This window comes from Phragmites australis, chromosome 3 (genome assembly GCF_958298935.1).
Source record: "Phragmites australis chromosome 3, lpPhrAust1.1, whole genome shotgun sequence".
Classification (NCBI taxonomy): domain Eukaryota; kingdom Viridiplantae; phylum Streptophyta; class Magnoliopsida; order Poales; family Poaceae; genus Phragmites; species Phragmites australis.
In genome coordinates this window covers 3,263,113-3,284,229 of record NC_084923.1, presented here as the reverse complement: position 1 = coordinate 3,284,229, position 21,117 = coordinate 3,263,113, and the positions used below count along the sequence as shown (strand labels likewise).

Genomic DNA, 21,117 nt, shown 5'->3' with positions numbered 1-21,117 from the left:
ATGGAGCGCGGCAGCAACAGCAAGGAGGCGCCGGTGGCCTTAGAGGGGGCTGGGGGCGACGTAGTCGACGCGGCGCCGGCTGGCAGCAGCCGGCCGTACCATGAGTGCCACTTCTGCAAGCACGGGTTCACCACGGCGCAGGCGCTGGGCGGGCACATGAACATCCACCGCCGCGACCGCGCCAGGCTCCCCGGCCGCGACCGCGACACGCGCACTGGCATGGCCTCGGCGGCGTCCCGGAACACCGAGGGCTACAGCCAGTACCGCCACCAGGGGTATCCACCGGCGCCGCCGATGAGCAGCAGCTACGCCATGTACTACCCTGGGGCGCCGTATGCGGCCGGGGAGACCCTGGGCGCTGGCAGCCCTAGCCCGAGGGAGCTGAGCCTGTTCGGTGCGGGGGGCACTCAAGATCACGACTTGAGCCTGGGCCTCGGGTGGCATGGGCACGGTTGCCAGGGGTCGAGCATGCTGGAAGGGTCGGAGTGGCAGGCCGGCGAGACGCCGGAGAGGAACCTGGACTTGGAGCTCAGGCTCGGGCGCCACCCCGGCTGGAAGTGATCGCATGGTAGTGCAACTCAAACACACGCTGCATATATTGCATTCATGTGTATCGGGTTTAAAGGTATACACATGGTGCTCGATTTATTGGTGTTTTTTTTTAGTTTCTTTGATCTTTTCTGTGTTTCTTTTGCTTATGTACATACGCGTGTGCCTGTTAAAATGCCTTAGCTGTACAGATATATTGTGTGTCAATTTAATTGATATTGTTGATCATTTTATAGGGCAGAATTGAAATCTGTCGCGATCTTGCAGTAATGATATGGGAAGTTTATGCATGCATATTGCTGTTTAATTTCATTGTTGGTGCAAATTAAGCCATGGAGATTGGACGAACAATGACTAAATTCCTATGGGATTAGTCATGACATACTTGCCCGGTCTGATCCGTTGCTTGCCTCTAGCTATCAACCGGCTACTACGTAGCACCGTATGTCTAGACATCGATGACCCTTCGATTTTTTCCGCACCCCTGAAAATTGCACTCCATCAACACTGTATGTCAATAAATACGTAGCACGGTCGATCCTGTGTTCAATATCTTGTTTCTGAAACAGAAAAGCACTGCATATAAAATTACTTCTTATTTTCGAAATTTAAACTTATTTCTTTCTTTATTGCCTTTGAATTGTGCCTTTTCACTTTGCCCGTTCGAACACTCAATTCCTACAAATTTATGGATGCCTTTTCCATTTCTGTATCGCTAAATTAATATGCAGCCATATGAATTTCATGCGGTTTTCCATATTCTTGTTTTTCTTTTGGATCCTTCCTATCCTCCAAACAAGCTAGTTTCAGTAATCTAGGATGCAAGTATCGCTGAAATTTGTCGTAGATTCTACGTATACTTTGTGAAGTTCAATTGGGATTGCGCGAAAGAGCAACATAGAGGTGGAAGGGAAGGATACTGCTGGGTGTAGAGGATGAAATATGTGTGCCTGAGTAGGGGTAGACATTACAACTGACAAGATTTTTTTTAGGTGTAACAGCTGTTTTGCTTCGTGATATACTACTTCTTTGCGAGATTCCTGATACACGCGTCCGTCGCTCGCGCATGACGCGCGGGCCCACAACAAAAAACATTCCATTTTTTTTCTTAGGATAATTGCTCTAATTAACATGAGCCTGCTGTGTCCTTTCTTTTTTTCTTTCCGCTGGCGTCGGCCGCCTCCTTTCCATTTTTGTGTTCCCGTATCCGAGTGGATGAACCAAAAGTGTGGGACCCACTGAAGATCGCTAAACACAAAAGTGTGCTCTTTTACCACTAGATCAACCATGAAGATGTAACTTCGTATTTCCTTTTACCTTTTTTTAATCAAGGAAATTCTCTATTTCAGCTTCTGCACGTTTTTCTTTTACTTAATGTGACTGTGTCTAAGTTCTTTTTTATCCTTGTCCAAGTTCTTTTTTTATCATACTTTTTTTATTGCAACAAAGATGTATCTTTCGATTAGCAAACTTCTTACTTTTTCTCTAATTTTGATTGCAAAATTTCTTGTAGCAAATAGTTTTCTCTATAATTTTTTAGAGAACTTTTGTTAGAGAAGTTTTGTCTCAGTAGAAAATTTGATGTAAATTTTTTAAGACAATGTATTGGAGAAAAGTTTCCCATCAAAGTTTTCTAGAATAGTTTCCCATCAAAGTTTTGAAGCAAAGTTTTCTAGAAAGCTTTTCCATCCGGTTTTCTAGCAAACTTTTACAGAAAAAAAAGTTATGTAACAAAGTTTGCTAGCAAAGTTTTCCATAAAAGTTTTCTAAAACAGCTTCCCAGAAAAGTTATCCATCAAAGTTTTCTAGAATAGTTTTCTATTAAAAATCTACATATAAAATTGTAGAATAGTTTTCTAGAGTAATTTTTAATCAAACTTTTCAACAATAGGTTTGAAACAAAGTTTTCTATAAAACTTGATTTTCTTGAAAGTTTTCAAGCAAAGTTTTCCGAGAAGCTTTTTAGCAATGTTTTCTTGAGCAAAGTTTCCTATCAAATCTGTGTAATGAACTTTCTTCGGAAATTTCGTTACAAAGCTTTCTGGCTGAGTTTAGCGAATCTTTTTTCAGCAAAATTTTCTCATAGTTTATTACAATTTATTTGAAACTTGTTTTGTCTTATAAGTTTGTTCAAAAAAATTCTTTCCGTTGGCGCCCCGCCCGTTACTTACCCCACTGTTCCGTGTCCCAAAATTAGAGCATTCCTTCGCAAAGGGATTTTCGTCCCCTTCAGCATTTCAACGGTTTCACTTCACGGTTCCCGTCACAAAGGGATTATGTCATTCCTTTTAGGACGAGATTATTTCTCATTTCACTTCACGAATCCCTCCAAAGGAACATGTAGGAAAGAGATCAGTGACTAAAGGGGTATGTAAATAGGTGCATCAATAATTTTTTACGAAATCGATGGTCTCCTCCTATTTAGATCACCCAACGCACCTCAAAACTCAAGCAGAAGTAAAAATTGAGACAAGTTTTAACAAGAGAAAATTGAGGGAACATGACACCACGGATAGTATATGAACCATAGGTTCCATTTAAGATCAATCTATACGTCTTAGCACTCGAAAGATCACAACTAGCAAAGAAACAAGAAAAGATGAACACCGAACAATGAAACTCTTCAAATTGATTATATAGAGGCAAGGAAATTTAAGATCCCGTCACATAAGTGTGTGTATGCAAATTTTATGCCTCTAGCAACTGGAAGAATGGTCTCACAAGTGCTGAAATTTTAGCCAAAAACAAAAACAAAAATCAAAATCGGAAAGGAAAGGAAAAACTTACACACAAGGCAAGAGAACCAAGAGAAATAAACTAGAAGGAGTGGAATTCAAGCATATGAAATAAAATAAACTTTATTAATTAAAGAGATCAGTCCTAGTTTAAGCGTATTGTAAAGATTTTTCTCTTAAAACTCTCACATATTACATAAGCTAAACACTCATCCTCCTCTCCAATAAACCCTAACATAATACTCTTATATGGATATTACAAGGGGCTCAAATGGATGGTACAATCTCTCTTATAGTCCTACCCCTCAATTTATAGGCCAGAAAATTTGTCCCTCAAGTTTTCTTATTTTTTTTTTCCAAAATACATCTCTCTTATAATACACTTTTACATAACACCGAGGGTATTTTAGTTCATTTATTCTCCATTCGTCGAATGGTCGTAACACCTTTACGATTTAGCTTTGTCTCGATGCAAGTTTCGTGATGGTGTGATGTAATCCTCTAGTCCTCCCACGATTTTGAGACCAAACCGCGAAACACTAGCACACTTCTCAAAGCGTGACTAGCTACCACTTGCTTCTACCTTAAGCAAGCGCTCCGATGATGACGTGTGTCCTCCGTCTTGCGATCTTGACTGCCGGCAAGTCTCTCCGGCTCCCGATCCCTCGGGCTGCCTTGTCACCTACACCGACATCCCATTCGTTTGATTTTGTCAACATGCCATCTTTATCCTTTTTTCATGTTTTGCTTGACCTTCATGTATACAGCTAGGATCACTCTTGAGTTCTCCAGGCTCCTTGATCATACGGCACCAAGCATTCGATTAGTTCCGATCACCCGCCAAGTTGCATCCATCACCTGCACACCTTGAAACAAGCAAACACATTTCTTCACACTCTAAAATATCTCTAGGTTAGGATAAAATAAAAAAACTTCAACTCAGAGTACATCCTGTAAAAAATGTGAATACCAGATGTTCTAATGTGTTCTGCTCTTGAACACCGGACCATCCGGTGAGTATAACACTATCTGTTCCAGAATTTTTTTGCTCTTTGCAAGAGAAGATCTAGTGAAAACTTCCGGTAATCTCATATCTATCATCGTATAATCTGGTGTATGCTAATCCACCAAACCATCCTCCTACAACCTCACTACAACAAAAGTTTCAGTGCATTCTCTGGTATTCATAATCTCAGCACCAAACTATCCGGCGTACATAATTAAACTTGGCGCAAAAAATTTCCTCTCTGCAGAAAATACTTTGGCGCTCTTAAAGTCTATCACCGGACAATTTGGTGTTTGCTTTTATTTCTGCTTCAGCACTAAAAATACTCCGGTGATACCCTCCGATGTAGCCACCACATTCATTGGACCTTCCGGTGCATTGATCTCCAATTTCGCCCAAAAAATTGCTCTCTGCAAGAAATAGTTCGACGAATACACACTGCCCACACTGGAACTTCCGGTGAACACCGGAACATCCGATGTTCACATCGAACATTCCGGTGTGTGCAATTTTTCTACATACAGAGAAAAATTCGTCAATTCCAAATATCACCAGCTCGAGTTAGATATGAATAAGATCGAACATCTATAAACACATGTTAAACAAGTTCAAGACACATCAATTATTGTTAATACCTCATTATATGCAAACCAAGATACCTTTCCATTTAGTTTCTCAGAAATTTATTGGAGATGAGAGAAAATTAAAAAAATAGAAAGAGAAATAAAAAGAAATGAAATGAAGGAAATATAGTTAGGGATGGTCCGATTATCCGATTTGGGAGGGAAAAGGGAAAATGAAATAATCCGCCACATGCAATCTCGTAGAAGTTGAACCATCCTTGTGGTATGTCCAATGTATAGCAAAAAAAAAAAGTCTTAGATTAGGATCGACGTACAATGACAAGGATAGTAAGTATATAAATGAAGAATTTAAAAAAACTCATTTTTTTCATCATATAAATTAGGATTGAAAATAATTTTATAAATTAGTTTATTATATAAGAAGAATAATAGTGAATTTTTCTATATTTTTGGATTTTATTTGAGGCACTAACAATTGTTAGGAGGTAAAAAATAGTTTTTTGAGAATTTTAGTTTAAATTCTACACAATATCTTTGGATAAATATAATTAAAATGGGTTGCACATGGATTATGGAATAGATACAAAAAGTTCAAGGATTTTTAATGAAAAATAAGACTATTTTTTGATATTAAAATTAGATTTTGTGTGAAATTAATGCACAATACTTGTAGTTTTTGTTAGTAGACATGATACTTGTAGCTTTATGTTACAAATGACACACTATTTATGGTTTTGTATAATTCATTCTAAATATTTTGAAAGCTATTAACAGCTAAAATTTTAAAATTTTGATATAATCTTAATTAAAATGATGAGTATTTATAACACGAGGAAAGTAGAATGACAACCCTAACACTAGCGTAGTAGCGTAAACACTAGCACAAGAGGGCCGAAGCGAAACACAACACAGCAGCACAAAACGGCGCAGTCCGGACGCGAAAGGCACACCTCGCCACTAGAAAATTCTCCCCGCAGGGCCAGGAGCTCCCGGCCGAAATTCCCCAACCCTCCGCGGTCCGTCCGCGCGCGCCCCCTACCCCACCGCCACCACCGACCACCGTCTCGCGGCCGCCCACCGCCATGCGCATCCGCCGCTACGCCGCGCGCCTCCTCTCCTCCTCCTCGGGCTCCGCCACCACCACCACCAACCCCGCCTCGCCCCCGCCGCCGCCCGCCGCGTCCTGGCTCCACGCCGCCACCGAAGACTGCTGCGCCTTCTGCGAGCTCAACCGGTCCGCCCCGCAGGTAAGCCGATCCCCCTCCCTCCACCCTTGCCGCATTATTTCGCCGCGTCGCCGTTAAGGGAGTAGTGTTTTTGCTTGGGGGTTCTAACAGTTGGGGTGTCCGGCGGAATTGCAGGAGGGTCCGAACGCAATCAAGCACAAAGGGCACATTGCCGGTCGGGTGCCTGAACCCGAGGTCAGGGGCGAAGAGCGCGTCGGCCTAGCCCATCGGCCGCCCGCTCCGGAAGGTTTGCACTGTACTGCCATTCGAGGGATCATTTGTATGTGCAATTGTGTTCTTTTTAATGTTCTGCGAACTATTTCAGCTAAAAAATGCAAGATTGATCATGGACCTCATATGAGTGAAGCTGCCGTGGGACTGGTAGTTACAAGGGTTGGTTCTGGGGTTAGCGAAGCTGCCGTGAAGCTGGAAGGTGCAGGAGGATTTACTCTTGCTAGTGAGGTTGATGCTGAGCCTGCAGTTAACGCTGCAACTTTCATTATCAGTGATGCTGCCATTGAGCAGGACGTTACATGTATAACTTCTGCTATGAGTGAATCTGCCTCTGAGCCTGAGGTTACAGGGGGTGATTCTATTGTGAATGGATCAACCACTGAATTAGAATTTTTAAAGGGTGTGTCCATTGCTAATGAAGTGGCTACTGATCCGGAAGTTAAGAAGCGACTTTCTCTTGAGAGTAAAGCTGCTACTGTGCCAGGGGTTACAGGCATGCTGCCAGAAGTTACAGGGGAACCTTTTCTTAACAATGGATCTGGCGCGGAACTGGAAGTTGTAGGGAAAACTTTTTTTGTTAATGAAGCTTCTATTGAGCCAGAACTTATGGAGAGAGATCCTCATGTGAGCAAAGCTGTCACTGATCCAGGAGCTACAATCTCTGTGCCGGAAGTTGCCGGGACAGGAGCTTCTCTTGTGCATGAAGCTGCGAAACTGGAAGCTACAGGGGTGGATTATATTGCTAGTGAAGCTGTTTCAGAATCGGAAGATACTGGCAGAGCTTCTAGCAATGGAGATGGTGATGCTGCTTTAGACGATACATGGCTGCCTGATAGCGATATTGAGTTAGACAATGTGCAGGTCAGAAATGCTAGAGAGACTGTTGCCAGCACAGTGCATCCTTATCAATATGATGCAGCAGATGTTGGTGATTTTGTGAAATCCACAAGCAACGGTCATGTTAGAGCCAAAAGTTCGACTGTTGAGAAAGGAGCACCACATGATACATCTGTTGCACCCAGTGTTTCATGTGTAATAGACATAGTGGCTAGAAGCATCGGTAGGTCAGGGAGAACAGATGTTATATGTTATTCTAGGCGCAGGGGTAAAAGGAAGCTGGAGCTGCTGGAGGTAAAGAAAGAAAACATTGCATTGGATGATGATGTTCTATGGGATCAATGCGAGGAAGAGTTGGCACTGGAGAGAACTGATCCTTGTGAGAGTGCAATGTCAACAGCTGGATCTGCAGATGTTAAACTTGCCGACATAAAGAGAGAACTTGTGGATAATTCAGCCACAAGCAAGGTTAAAAAGATGAAAATAAACAGATTTGAATGCAATATTGATTACTGCCGCATGACATTCAAGACAAGAGCAGAGCTTTCTGTCCACAAGAAAAACATGTGCATGGTCAAGTCGTGTAGCAGACATTTCAGATCCCACAGATACCTGAGGCGTCACCAGAGTGTTCACAACGATGATATGCCTTACAAATGTCCATGGGAGGGTTGCAGTATGGCGTTCAAGTGGTCTGGGGATCGGGCTGAGCATTTCCAGGTCCATGCTGGGGTGAAGCCTTATAAATGCACAACACCTGGGTGCAGCAAGATATATAAGTTTATTTCAGACTTTAGCCGGCACAGGAGGAGGTGCAAACCTCGGGGGTAAAATATTGTTTGATACTACAAAATTAGGATATTAGTAAAGTTTGTGCTTGCTACTGTATATGTTTTTATTTATTTGCTAGAAGATCTATCGCTCAACTGTTCTGACAACTTATAGTGGGATTGTTCGTCTCTTTGTTGAGAAAAATGCTGCAATCTTTAGTTTAGAAACTTTAAGTTTCACAAATATTGGTGTACGTTTGCGGAAGCTAGTTGATAATATTCGCGTTGTTCGTTCGTCACAGTGTGATATATGGAACCTGAGAATTAGAGCTGTAAATAGGAATCTATTTTTTATTTACTTCTATTATTTATTCCAGCAACTTATCCCATGCTTTTTTATTTACTTGTCTTAATATGTTTGCATCAAAGCACAATATAAAGCTTGTTTATTTTGATTATTCAACCACTTATATTTCATAGATGATTTCTGCTACATTCATCTGTATGCTCTTAAGAGATGCAATATCTTTGAATAATCTATGATGTTGTGTGCAATTTTTTGTTGTGTGATTATATAAATTAAGAAAAATCATCAGCCATTTAAGCTTCTTCTGGGTACCCAACAAATTTCAAAGTTGTTCAATCATAACTAATCTGATGTGTCCATTTCATGGCAAGCTCAGATAAGCAAATATCACAACCTTCTATTTGAAGTGCTTCTTCTGTGCTTTCCAAGAAGACAATACATGAATCATAAATAATTGAGGCGTTGATTTCAACCTAACTATTGATGAAGCATTCTAGAATATGCGACGTTGTCAAGTGGGAAATTATGGAAGATATTTCTTTGAGTTTACCTGCTAAGTTTTGAAGTACAATGCTCTGGATTTTACTTGATGTGTACGCTGATTTAGATGATCTTTTTGTTAGGAATATAGAGTTTTTATCATTTAAATATATGTTATTATAGTTTTTTCTCTATACTCTCGTGTACTCTATATATTATCTTATTAAGGTTACTATTGAATATAAGTTGTTATTTCTAACATTTATGAGAGGTATGATTCTCCTCGAGGCACCGCAACACACTCTAAACCATAATTTTTTCCATCGGTTCTCTCTATGCCGACTCTCTCCCTTCCTACCGCGCCGCGCACTCGACTGGCTTGCTCCAATGGGAGTTGCCGCCGGTCTCCACCACCGCCGCTTCCCCTGGGATTGACTCTTTCCCATCAGAGATACAACGCTCAAAGGTCCTCTCCTACTGGATATGCCAACAACTCGTGTTCGATTTGTTGGTTGTCGTTGCTGGTCCTCGTATGTTCGCGTCGATTGCTAACATCGAGATCCTCTCTTCTGTTGTCGGATCTTGCTACCGTGATCTCGTTCCACCGGGTCACCTTGTCATTCACCTGATCCGCCGCTGCCCGATGACAGCTCCTCTGCCGTCGGTTGCCTCACTTGTCGCTCTACTCCTCTTCTACAAGCACGTGCGGGGCCGCACCCCGCACTCGCTCGATGCGCTGCTCTCCCTCGCTGCTAGCTCCCTCGCTGTCTCTCCCGATGGCTCCATCTCTGTGGAGCCATCTGATCACTAGACCCATCTGATCACTAGATTATTCGGTGCGTAAAACTTATCACACCTCTGAAAAACTTTAGAAAATTCTCCGGTGAAGTCTTTGGTGTATTCTTCTATTTATCGTCGGACCATCCGGTGAGTTCAAAGCTCTTCTGTACTGAAAATCTTGCTCCTGAAAAATGCTTTGGTGTGTTCACCAATCAAAGCACCGGACCATCCGGTGAGATCTTCACTTTTCTTCTCTAAGTCAAACACTTCACTGAGTACCGGATCATCCGGTAAGTTCTTCTTTCTGAGCACCAAACCATTCGATGAATGCATTTTTTTTGAACTCGTCCAATTTGACCATTCTTGAGTTCAATTTCGGTGGCTTCTTCATATATTGTATCCATAAGACCTACTAAGACATATACTTGATAAACAAGTTAGTCCTATTAACTATGTCATCATTAATCACTAAAATCACATACATGTTCTAAGAGGGTCATGTTTGCTAAAGGGCTCCATTTCGGCAGATCCACAACCCGAATATCGAGCGGAAGAATCCCGCAGATACCTCCTGAAGCATAACAAAGAAGTCCGATATTGCAAATTTCTCCACCTCCTACCGGCGACTCCACGATCACCGGCCTTGATCGCAACATCAGGGGCAAGTTGGGTGCATGAAACAAACACTAAACCTATGCGAGAGCACGACCAGCACCAAAACCCAAACCAGGGCACGAAAAGCAGGAGAGATATGCAGGTCGCATCGAACCAGTAGCAGAAACCACGGTGGAAATAGCAACAACAGAGTTGGACAAGGGTTAGGGTGTTGGGACGGAGTCTACCTTGGGATTGAGCGCATCGTGATGCGCAGTCCACTGACAGTTCAGCGCGCAAACCACCACAGGCGTATTCGCCGGGACAGTAGAGTCTTTAGCAGCAACGATGGTAGAGCGTGCGGGCGGCGTCGACAGCGTTGGAGGCGGGAGTACAGCCTTAGGCGGCGGCGCCTCAAGCTGCACGGTGAAGAACACCAGGTCCAGTATCCTTGAAGCATTCCGTTAGGTCCGCATGGCTGGATTAGGACTCCGGCAAGTGGCGGAGCGAGTGAATCTAAAGTCTAGGGTTTAGGATCGATTGGGTGGACAAAAGCTGGAAGGGGAAATTTCACTAGCACTTATGGACGTATGGACGTATAGGCTATTAGGATAGTTCATTTATGTTGAGATTCGTGTTGAAGAAGTAGTTGAAAAAAATTATAGAAAAAATGAGAGAATTAATGGTCGGATAAATAGATATCAGATAAAAAAAATAAACGAACCAGCTAACCCGTATATCTACACTCTCATACAGAATTGCCTTTCTCGGCGGAAGCTGGGCGGCGTGGGGTTTTTGTCTGGCTGGTTGTGCTTGCCTTTTGTCCAGCTGTTTTAATTTTCCTCTCTCCATTTCGAACAAATTTGGTGACACTATATACAAGCTTGGACAGTCGGTTTGGAGGTGGGTGCAAATACATTGCCCTTCCCTTTCTCAGAACTTTGTTACGGTGATTTGGGTCTTACGAGGGACATAAGAAGCATTTGTAAACCAAGTATGATTAAAATTGCGTCATATTCCTCGAGTTTTTACGTCATAATTTGCTCAGTTTTCTTGCAAAAGAGATCTTGCTTCGTGTTTCCATATATAATTGCAATGCATGAACTGACGTGTATAGTACTCGAATTTCTAATTTCCAAGTCATTCCCTTAAGAGGATGCATTTATCACCCATTGCATATACTTTAATATCCTCGGGAAAGATATGGTGGGTTAATTACTTCCAGATAGCAGTATGACGTGTGTTGGATCCTGTTTCGGCACATTATTCCGCATGTAGGTTGTGGAGCATGTGGGCAGCTATCTTCTGAGTGGCCCGTGATTTAATATATACGTGTGAGTTGTGGACTAATAACCCATACATGACCAAGTCCCTCGTATACGAAATAGTTTGCATTCTTTTAACTATTACGGATACACGATGGTTATCTCTATAGGTACATATATGGGAAACTTCTATCTATGCCATTTTCTCAAAAATGTATCTACACCACCATGAACCCATCTGTTTGAGCTTCAAGAAAGCCATCTTCCTCTTGAGCTTTGGCGCTGCAATCTTCCTCTAGAGCTCAGCACTTTCTAGTGCGGATTTCTCTTCGTCAACATTGGCAACACCTTCCACACGGTTGCTGCTGTTGTAATTGCTACGTTGCTTTTGAATGGCTGCCATATTAAATTTCCTTATAAATTTGTTTGGAGGCCTTGGATTCTAACAGCTAATAGGATGTTGTGGAGGACGAACCGCTGACTTTCCTGCGGAAATCCGAGCCGTCCAATTTTCTTATGAGAAGTTTGTGTCTATGCCATTTGCCCAAAAAACATTATGTATATGCCACTCAAAGATCGATGGCTATATTATACTGCTCCAAAACTTCATATTTGTTCCTATGCCGCTGTGTACACCAAAACTTTATGTATCAGACCTTTTCAACCGGTTGGGCACCACCTAAAAAGAGGGTTGGACTGGTTAGAGATAGGGGTGAAATCGGATCGGATAATTACCGGCTGACCGACCGAGCGAGCAGGTTCGGATCGAATTTGACTATACATTTTTTGGATATTTGCCGGTTTTGGCATTGGTTTCCGAGTGTTCATATCGGATTCGGTTACAATTTTGTTATGTCATTATCCCTCAGATTGGGATATACCAGAGTCTTTCTCGGATAGTTTCAAATAACAGCTTTCAGATATCTAGCTTTCATGACTCAACAGCCCTGCCTAGTACACATCACACTCCAAGGCAAAATAGCTGGTGTGTATGATTGGTGAGGTCTATGTTCTTTTTTTACCACCTGCCAATGACTTAATACTCGGTACTAATACTTCTAGTTACTTAGTGTGATGTTTATGTAATGTCAGCGTGTCAAATAGTCTTGTGTCGCTAGGGTACTAACCATACGGATATGTGCTAGTTAGACTCCTCGTAAGATGTCATATATTGCTATAGTTATCGGATAGTTAGGATTAAATTTTTGGCATGTTGAATGCCAAATGATTACAGCGTGTCAATAGTCGTTTTCGTGTGCCACCGATAAAAAATTATCCGTTACTGCATCATTTTTTATATGTATTCGATTCATACTCATCACCGATACTATCTGTAACATATTCATGTCCGACAATATCCGTGTCTAACCGAGAAAAAAATATGAAATAGAATTTGGATAGAGTGATATATGTCCAATTCCGAGCCAATTTTGCCCCTAGTTAGAGGGGATATCATGAGGCGTCTTTTAACCAGTTGAGCCATTTACCGGAGGAGAAGAAGAAAAAATAACCTTTTATGGCCAGAACAAAAAAAAAAATAGAACGAATACCCCTCCCTGTATTATTTCCCGGTACTGTTCGGCTTCCACCCTCATCGCTGTACGTGCCGCTCACCGCCCCTGTGGCTGCCTACACCCGAGGCGGCGGCGGCCCCGCCTCCTCCGCCCCTTAATCGCGGCCCCGCCTCCTCCGCCCCCTTAATCGCGGCCGCCTCGCCTCCTCCTTCCCCCGAATTGCGAGGTTGGTGGCGGTGTGGTCCGACGGCGCGTTTTGTCCCAAGTTGGTACACTTGGTAGCTCTGTGCGCGAGAAACTCGACGGCCGGCCGGGAGCGCGGCTGCTTCCAGCTGCCGCGGCTGTCCCGCGGGCTGACCTAGGCAGCCCCTTACGGCGCCTGCTGCCTGCACCACACCACGTTCCAAAGAAACAGCTAGCGACGCTGTTGATACGAGGGTCGGCGGCGTCAAGGTTGGGATGCTTTGATCAACGTGGTCGGTGGCCTTATCGTGCATGCTCCCGTAGATTTTCGTATAGCACACTCTCTACCACACTTTTCACGTCAATCTTACGGCCCATACGTGATCAAATTGATGTCACGAAACAGGGGACGAGGACGAGACCATGCATGGGGCCGGCGCCTCGTTCGAGGCAGCAGACAATAGCGCTGCGTTGAAAGAGTAGTGAGGGTGGAAAATCGGCCGTCGAACGCACAGTCGCTAGTTGTTCCGATGGTTTGGAGACGCACGGAGGTTTTGGAGACCGGCGACGGCGAGGGCTCGGTCTCGGCTAGCGCCGGCGCCATCATGTTCTGCGCGTGACCTCTTGTCGGGCACGTTGTCGCCAACTAGCCATACTCTTTTTCTTAGAGGAGTCAAGCTCGGTATACATGACAGTGTTCTGCATCCTTCGGCCTACCGTGCCAGGAAATACTACATGGCACAATGAGGCCTATTGGGCTGTCCAAAAACTCCACAGTTTGCGTCTTCAGCATGATTTCTCTGCAAAGGATGTGTTTGACACTAGGCCATGCATTGCGCTTCCCTCAGTCTCTCCCGACTTTTTCTGGAGAAGCATAAGCTCCTTTTAGCAGGTGCTTACTGGACCTGCTTTTCAATAAAAGAAAATTCATCAAGAGGTAGAAGCTTTTAATGATAAGCTGCTTGTCAGGAAGTTCTCGTTCCAAAAGTACAACAGTGAGTTCTGCGCATCTGTGTCGTAGACGAGGCACAGAATGAACACCAGGCAAATAAAATACAGATACTGAATATTGTTCATCATACAGAATATGCATTTACTTCGTGGGAAATACATCTACCAGTACCAAAAAAACCTACGAGATACACACACCATTATATACTCATATTCATGTCTATTTGCTCACAGCAACCGTTTACGCACACTGCGTAGGAAGACTTTAAGAAACCCTCTCTGGTTGGTAGCTAGTATACACGCAACATCTAAGAAGGCCATCAGTCCCAGTCACAACTACTTACAGCGTAACTGAAAGAATCCCAGCAATTGGGTGCTCTATAGCGCCAAGCTTTGAAGATAGGCAAACTGGAGCGCACCTTTTCTTTTGATTACTCCAGATGAGCTGCTTCAGTTCATTGCCGAGGTTGGTACAACCAACTCCCTGTAATCTTTGCGTATGCTCCAAAGGATCTCTGCGCAGCGCCTCATGCTCGGTCGGTTCCTCTTTGTCGGAGCTAAGCATTGCAGAGCAAGCTCGTACATCTTTTCGACTGCCAGGTTGATTGCGTCCGTTGCCTCCAGATTTGGATCCAGTGTCTGGATAGCATTGCCCTTCACAAAATTCTCCATTGCCTATACAGACCGTACAATAGTACATGGAGGAAGCAGATTTGAATACTGGTTGTTAAGATATTGTACTGCATAACTGTGTTTTATCCGTTTCATCAGATAATGGAAGTCAATGGAGATGCAAAGATAATGTTTAGAGTGACAGAAACTAACCCATTTTGCGGTAACACGCTCAATGATTGCCCTCTTTGGCTCTATAGGGCGCCTCCCAGTAACTAACTCCACCAGCAGGACTCCAAAGGAATAGACGTCACTCTTCTCATTGAGTTGGTACGTTCTGAGATATTCTGGATCAAGATAGCCTGCTGTTCCTTTGACTTGGGTAGAAACATGGCTAGCATCAGTTGGAGCAAGTTTGGCGAATCCAAAGTCAGCAACCTTGGCTCGACAATTGTTTGTTAGTAGAATGTTTGAGGATTTGATGTCCCTATGGATGACTGGATGGTCTGCATGGATAAATTATCTGAGTCGGCATTAAATCGCTAATGATTCAAGTGGTTAGATCAATGTTCAGAGTTGATTTCTTTAAAGTTACATTTCTGTATTTAAATGTAGAGCTATGCAACAAAAGAAGTCTGCACCCCACCATCCGCAGATCAAGCCCTACAAAGCCTAAGTTCTTAGTATCCAGATTTTGCTTCAAGATATTTAGCATAGAAACTTGCATCTAATGGATATCTGAAATTTTAGCTTAATCTCTTGTAATTAGAGGCCTGGCTCAATGCTAGTCACAAATTTGTGGGCAGGGGGCTTCCAGTTTTAGTTACAAGATATTCTCTTTCATAGAAGAAGTCTTGGATGCATAGCATGTAAAAATATCAAAGATAGTACACACAGTACTATTGTGAGTGTATGTACTGTAGTAACAAAAATAAGAAACAGACATTTATCCAGTGTCATTCATTGCAGGAAGTCTAGTGCATTAGAGCAGGTTACCAGGCACTACCATTCAAATGGGGAATAAATGGGAATAGATGGACATACTAACGAGGGAATTACTCTCACAGAGCAAATGTTTGTTCCTTTCTACTGTTTAAGGACATGATGAAGCAAGTAAAAAATAATATTTGGAATAGAGATATCATTTCTTCCCTGTTAGCATGCCGCCTCTGCTGGTCCAATTATGGGTTGGACAGTTCAGTCCCAATTAAATATTGGCAGCTTTCCTATTCGTATTAGAAATTATGAATCTTGAATATTTGTTATATGAGGTGTTGATTATTCTTGCCATAGCTGTTCCAGCAGTATCCAATGTTGGTTTCAGTCAGCAAAGGTAGACAAGCATAACGCATAACAACCTTTTTTAACTATGAATGCTACAGTATAATTTCTGAACCGAATAAAAATGAAGCGTTGAACTACGCAACTTTTAAAGAATTTTTTTGAATCTGCAGATACATACTAGAACGTCAAAGATTCATGTCCTGACACTATCTAGGAATAAAATACCAATTAATCTGGCAAATTACGGAGCAAAATGCAGCTGAAAGAAGATATAAGAAGTTAAGAACTTCATATTACCTGAGTAGGTATGAAGATATGTAATAGCATGAGCCACATCAATTGCAATATCCAATCTCAGTGAGAATTCCAGAAGTTTACCATTCAGACCTGCATATGGCTAACCTCATGTAAGACACAGATAATACAAACCATTGCACTTCTACTGCAAACGAGACATTGACAGGTCACAGGACCACGGCATTCTTACACTCAAGGTGCTCTCGAAGATTCCCATTGGGAACATACTCAACAATTATCAACTGCTCACCACCAAACTCCAAGTACCCAAGAAACCTAACCAAATTCAGGTGCTCAATGCGTTGCAATGTCTCAATCTCGTTCCGGAACTCACGACCCATATGCTTGTCATACACATTCTGTAAAGAAAGACAACCCATATAGCCTTGTAGCGAGAAACAGCTTACACAACAGAACACAAGAAAAAAGAACAAACCTTCTTGGCCCGTTTGACGGCGATGAGAGAACCATCAGCGAGCTGACCCTTGTATACAGTCCCAGAACCACCCTGCCCAATCTTCAAGTTTGGCGAGAAGTTCTTGGTTGCTTTCTGGATCTCTGTCAAGGAGAAATTTGTGCGGCCAGGGATCTCTTTATCTGAAGAATTCCTGTGCATGGGACTGTACAGTCCTCTACCTGATGGCTTGCTCCCAAAAGTGCTTCCACTGCTAGAACCATGTGAACTTACTGACTGTGAGACTGCAGATTTAACAGAGGTAAGTACCTGAAGCGAAACATATAATAACACGTGTAGCAAAAATAGTAAAAAGTGTTTTACGTGTATTGCACAATGAATTCAACAATGCCCATTCCAGGCAGGGGCGGACCCACCTTCAAAGGTGGAGGTGCACAAGACATCATATAATTTTTCGCTTTTTAGTAATTCATCATATGTATCAGATCTATATAACACTCTCTAACCGACAAGTGTAACATCTGAATCTCTAACCTAATAGACACCTGGTCATTTTTGTTCTGGGTCCTCACTGATTTGAAGATAACTTATGTCTACATCAGTAAGATATTTAATATCATCAGAACTTTGAACTAAACGGGTAGGGCACAATTCACCACCATTTATAGATTCTCAAATTCTCTTTCAATCAGAGAGGAAATTGACAAATGATACCTTGTGGAAAGGGGATTGCTTATATTATGGTGAGTCGTATTAAAAATTGACTGAGATAGGTCCGGGGGGGCATGATCAAAGGGTGACAAATGGAAAACAAACAAATAAGAAAACCATAGAGTATAAACAGGCGAAGAGTGTCGCACACGTCCGATTAAAGTAAAGCTCAGTGTAGAAATAATCTTATTGCTGTAGACATGCTACTAAATGAGTAATGAGTAATGAGTAAAAGCAAAAGTAATCAAAGATCAAGATCAAATCTTTTTACAAAAAAGACAGTACTAACTGGAGAAAAAAAATATTTCGAAAATTGTTCATCGCACGATGGCCCTTTTCCAGCATTATCATCTCAATTAAGTCGTCGTACCATAGTACTCGTTGACCTGAAATAGTTGACGAACAAAGATATTTCCAAAATTTTCCGTTCAGAAAAGATATTTCCAAAAACGCACATAAAAAGGACTAACTTTCACGGCAAAAAATATCATCTTGGATTGAAATAGGCACCTAAAAAATGCAAGACCAGTGGAGAAATGGAGAAATAAGATGCCTGTGTATACGTACGTTGGTGGGAGGGGTGGAAGTCGTCGGACAAGGATGTCTCCGGCGAGCGCGCCTCCGGGGGGACGAAGCAGGAGCGGAAGGCGTCCAGGAAGGAGATCCCGCGGCCGCTATTGACGGAGCGCGCAGAGGCGGACGACGCCGTGGTGTCCACGGAGAAGCAAGACAGGTCCCCGCTGCCGCCGGGTTCGCTCCGCCTCCCGGCCGGGCCGCCGCCGCTGCCGCTCCTCATCTTGGCCTTTTGGGTTGCACTGCACGAGTGGCGAGGCGCCCGCCGCGTGCGGAGACGAAGGGGAGGGACGGGTCTTTGCTGCCTTGATGGCTTGGAAGTTGGAAAGCAGCGGTTTGATCACGAGTTGATGACACGGAGGAGGAAGGAGCCGGGAGAGAGAAGGGTCAGAACCGTGGGGTTTCGAGATCTTGCTTCGGCGCGTCGAGGTGGACTGGTTCGGGTGGGAAGGAAGACCTGGTGCCTTTCGTTCCATGTAGACACAGCATATGTTTTTTCATCTTAAGCTCCGGTTGCATAGGTAAAAATAGAAAAATAGATAATATATATATCACCGTATTTGTTTAAAAAATAACGGATCGATATATTTACAAATCTAATACTCGTATTTGATATTCAAATTTAAAAAACTTTGGAACGGTGGGCTCGGACCATAAGTATCAAATATGGACAATAGTATCGTATTCGACACCTTAAACACCGAATATGGCATGGGCTGCTGCGCGGTCACATCTTGTCTCTGCTTTTGATGCGGTCACGTCGAGTTATCTCACCGTCATTTCGTGTCTCTGTCGTCCCCGGTAATTAGTGATCCTCGCGCTACCATTTTTTGCTATAAAATGAGAGCGCGCTTCTGAAGAGTAGTATTAGCACGAGAGGAGAGCAGAAGCGCAAGGTGAGGAATAGCAGCAGCGTAGCGCACAGGGAGGAGAGGAGAAGCAACGCAAAGTGAGGAGTAACAGTAGCGCGAGAAGATGAGAATCAGCCCGAGACGAGGAGCAGCAGCAACACGATATACAATAAGTACTTAAATTATGTTTTTAATTAGTATTTGCAGCAATAATAGTAATTAGAGTAAGTAGAGTGTTTAATCTATTTAATTACATTTATTCAATTATTTGCTTAGTTTGATTATATGAATATGATTATTTGCTTAGTTAGTGTAATAGTAATTAGCGTCAATTTGTACAATAGTAATTAGCATGATGTTGTATAATAGTACTTATTTTCTTAGGTTAGTAGATTGTATAATAGTAATTAGCACGAATTTGATTAGTCAAAAACCTTGGGTTGGACAGAAAGATTCGATTCAAATCACAATACACCGATAAATTATCAAATTGATTTTTTTAATTAATAGTGGTGTGCATTGGTTTCATTAGTTTTTTTTAATACAATCCATTAAAATAGTGATGCACACATGAACTCCTAGCCTTAGTTAAATAAAAGAAGCAGCTATGAAGTAAAATAGAGGAATATTTTTGGTGTCTTGTACTCACCGTAGACTCAATTACTCCCCTCAACTCACTCAGCATAAAGAATCTATGAATAGATTAATAGTGCAGTGTCAATTTATAATAAGATTGAATATTTGCTCCATATAACTTTCATGTTAGTTTAAATAATATTTTAATTCAATATTGAATATTAATTATTTCATTTTTATTCAATAATAATGATTTAATTAGCATTGTTAATTACTTAAATATTTAGCATGTGTATTGTGCAAATAACTTAGTAGTAATTTTATTAGATGTACCTTTGCTTAGCAGATATGCTATGACTTTCCATATTTATTATTAAGAATGTCTCGTAGTTTTGCATGGGAGGCTCATAACAATTCAGAACTGTCAGCACATAAAGAGTTCGATTGAGGTAACTAACGACTTAGATGACCTGAAATCATATATTATGACCCTTTTGCGTGTAAAACAGCAATCCTATACTATTGTCATGGAGGGTGTGCGGTCATAGGTTGCTCCAAACAGTTCGGTTATTGTCCATACGTTATTCGAGATGAGAAGGAACATCGCATATGCTTTGTACTCACACAAGGTATTGGAGGAGAAGTTTGATATGGGGTGTACGTAAATATAGTGCCACGACTGGTGCATGGTGATGCAGTGACTACCGTGGAAAGATGAGGCCAGCAGGTGATGCATGAAGATGATGGAGGGCATGTAGGGAAGAGTAGTTCTGGTAAAGAGGAAACTAGAGTGGACCCTTTTGATGTAGATGCAGGATGCATGGATGATGAAGCCGGTGGTAGCGGGGATGAAGAAGATGCTGACAATGATGATCGGTGTCGGACGATCTAGTACTTTCGTGATGCTGGTTTGCTAGATTGTACCGTCGTTGAGTATAACACCTTATCTAACTGGGGATACCAGAATAGGGACATCCAGATCTAGCAACAGTTTCGTAAAAGGGGGAAGGTCATCTACTTTATTAGCAACTATGCTGTAATGACAAGAAGAGACCACAAGTGCGCCTGATCTAACCCTACGGAGTATGAGGTCAGGTGTATCAAGCATCCGATTTGTCCTTACTTCGTACAAGCACATAAGCCGAAATATGAGAACTATTTTGTGATCAGCAGAGACACCCCACGTACATCCAGCAAAGAGGCTATTAGGAATATGAGCTACACCGTTGATGCGAGGTTCATAGCCCAACTCCTCATCACCTTTGTTGGCGCGAACATTTATTTGTCTTTAAAATCCATTATGGAGGAGATGCAGACTAAGACGGGTATGCTAACCAATTATCACATCGTATGGCGAGAGAAGCAGAAGGCGTTGAAGATGTTGTTTAGAAGCTTCGAGGAGTCTTATAACTATGCTCCGAGACTACTGCAGAAGATTGCCATGATGAATTTAGAGACAGTGGGCGATGGCGGATGAGCCGATCAAACTAGAGAATGGGTCATACAGCACCACTGATGGATACCTCATTAGGTTATTCTGCTCCTTTGGATAATGCATTGAAGCTTTCAGATATTGCATACCGATTCTATGCGTCGATGCCACATTTTTGAGTGGCAAGTACTATGGTACCTTTATGACAGTGATGACGGTGGATGCAAATAATCAGATAATTTCTCTCGCTTTTGCAATGGTTGAGAGTGAGGGCAATGATAGCTGGTTGTGGTTCCTCACTTTGTTGAGGACACGTCTCGTGGGCAATAGGGAACGAGTTTGCATCATCTC

General features: G+C 42.5%; 3 protein-coding genes across 5 annotated transcripts; 2 read left to right on the top strand and 1 right to left on the bottom strand.

Annotated features, from left to right (window-relative positions):
• On the top strand, positions 1–561 carry LOC133910431 (zinc finger protein GIS3-like). Its single transcript, XM_062352831.1, has one exon. The coding sequence runs from the start codon at positions 1–3 to the stop codon at positions 559–561; it is 561 nt and encodes a 186-aa protein (XP_062208815.1).
• Positions 562–5,795: 5,234 nt separating this feature from the next.
• Positions 5,796–8,317, top strand: LOC133911597 (uncharacterized). Its single transcript, XM_062353913.1, has 3 exons — positions 5,796–6,121; positions 6,236–6,347; positions 6,426–8,317. Exons 1-3 carry the CDS (start codon positions 5,957–5,959, stop codon positions 8,000–8,002), a joined length of 1,854 nt encoding a protein of 617 aa, XP_062209897.1. The 5' UTR covers positions 5,796–5,956; the 3' UTR covers positions 8,003–8,317.
• A 5,381-nt stretch (positions 8,318–13,698) lies between these two features.
• Positions 13,699–18,396, bottom strand: LOC133911596 (calmodulin-binding receptor-like cytoplasmic kinase 2). 3 transcript variants are annotated; one of them, XM_062353910.1, is made up of 7 exons: positions 17,902–18,395; positions 16,645–16,907; positions 16,399–16,567; positions 16,209–16,298; positions 14,841–15,133; positions 14,435–14,690; positions 13,699–13,969 (listed from the first exon to the last, which is right to left on the bottom strand). In XM_062353910.1, the coding sequence occupies exons 1-6, from the start codon at positions 18,128–18,130 to the stop codon at positions 14,466–14,468; spliced, it is 1,269 nt and encodes a 422-aa protein (XP_062209894.1). In that variant the 5' UTR covers positions 18,131–18,395; the 3' UTR covers positions 13,699–13,969; positions 14,435–14,465. The 3 variants fall into 3 exon arrangements, with proteins under 3 accessions (XP_062209894.1, XP_062209893.1, XP_062209895.1); XM_062353909.1 differs by lacking the exon at positions 13,699–13,969 and having other exon boundaries at positions 14,096–14,690; positions 17,902–18,394; XM_062353911.1 differs by lacking the exon at positions 13,699–13,969 and having other exon boundaries at positions 14,547–14,763; positions 17,902–18,396.
• Positions 18,397–21,117: the final 2,721 nt, after the last annotated feature.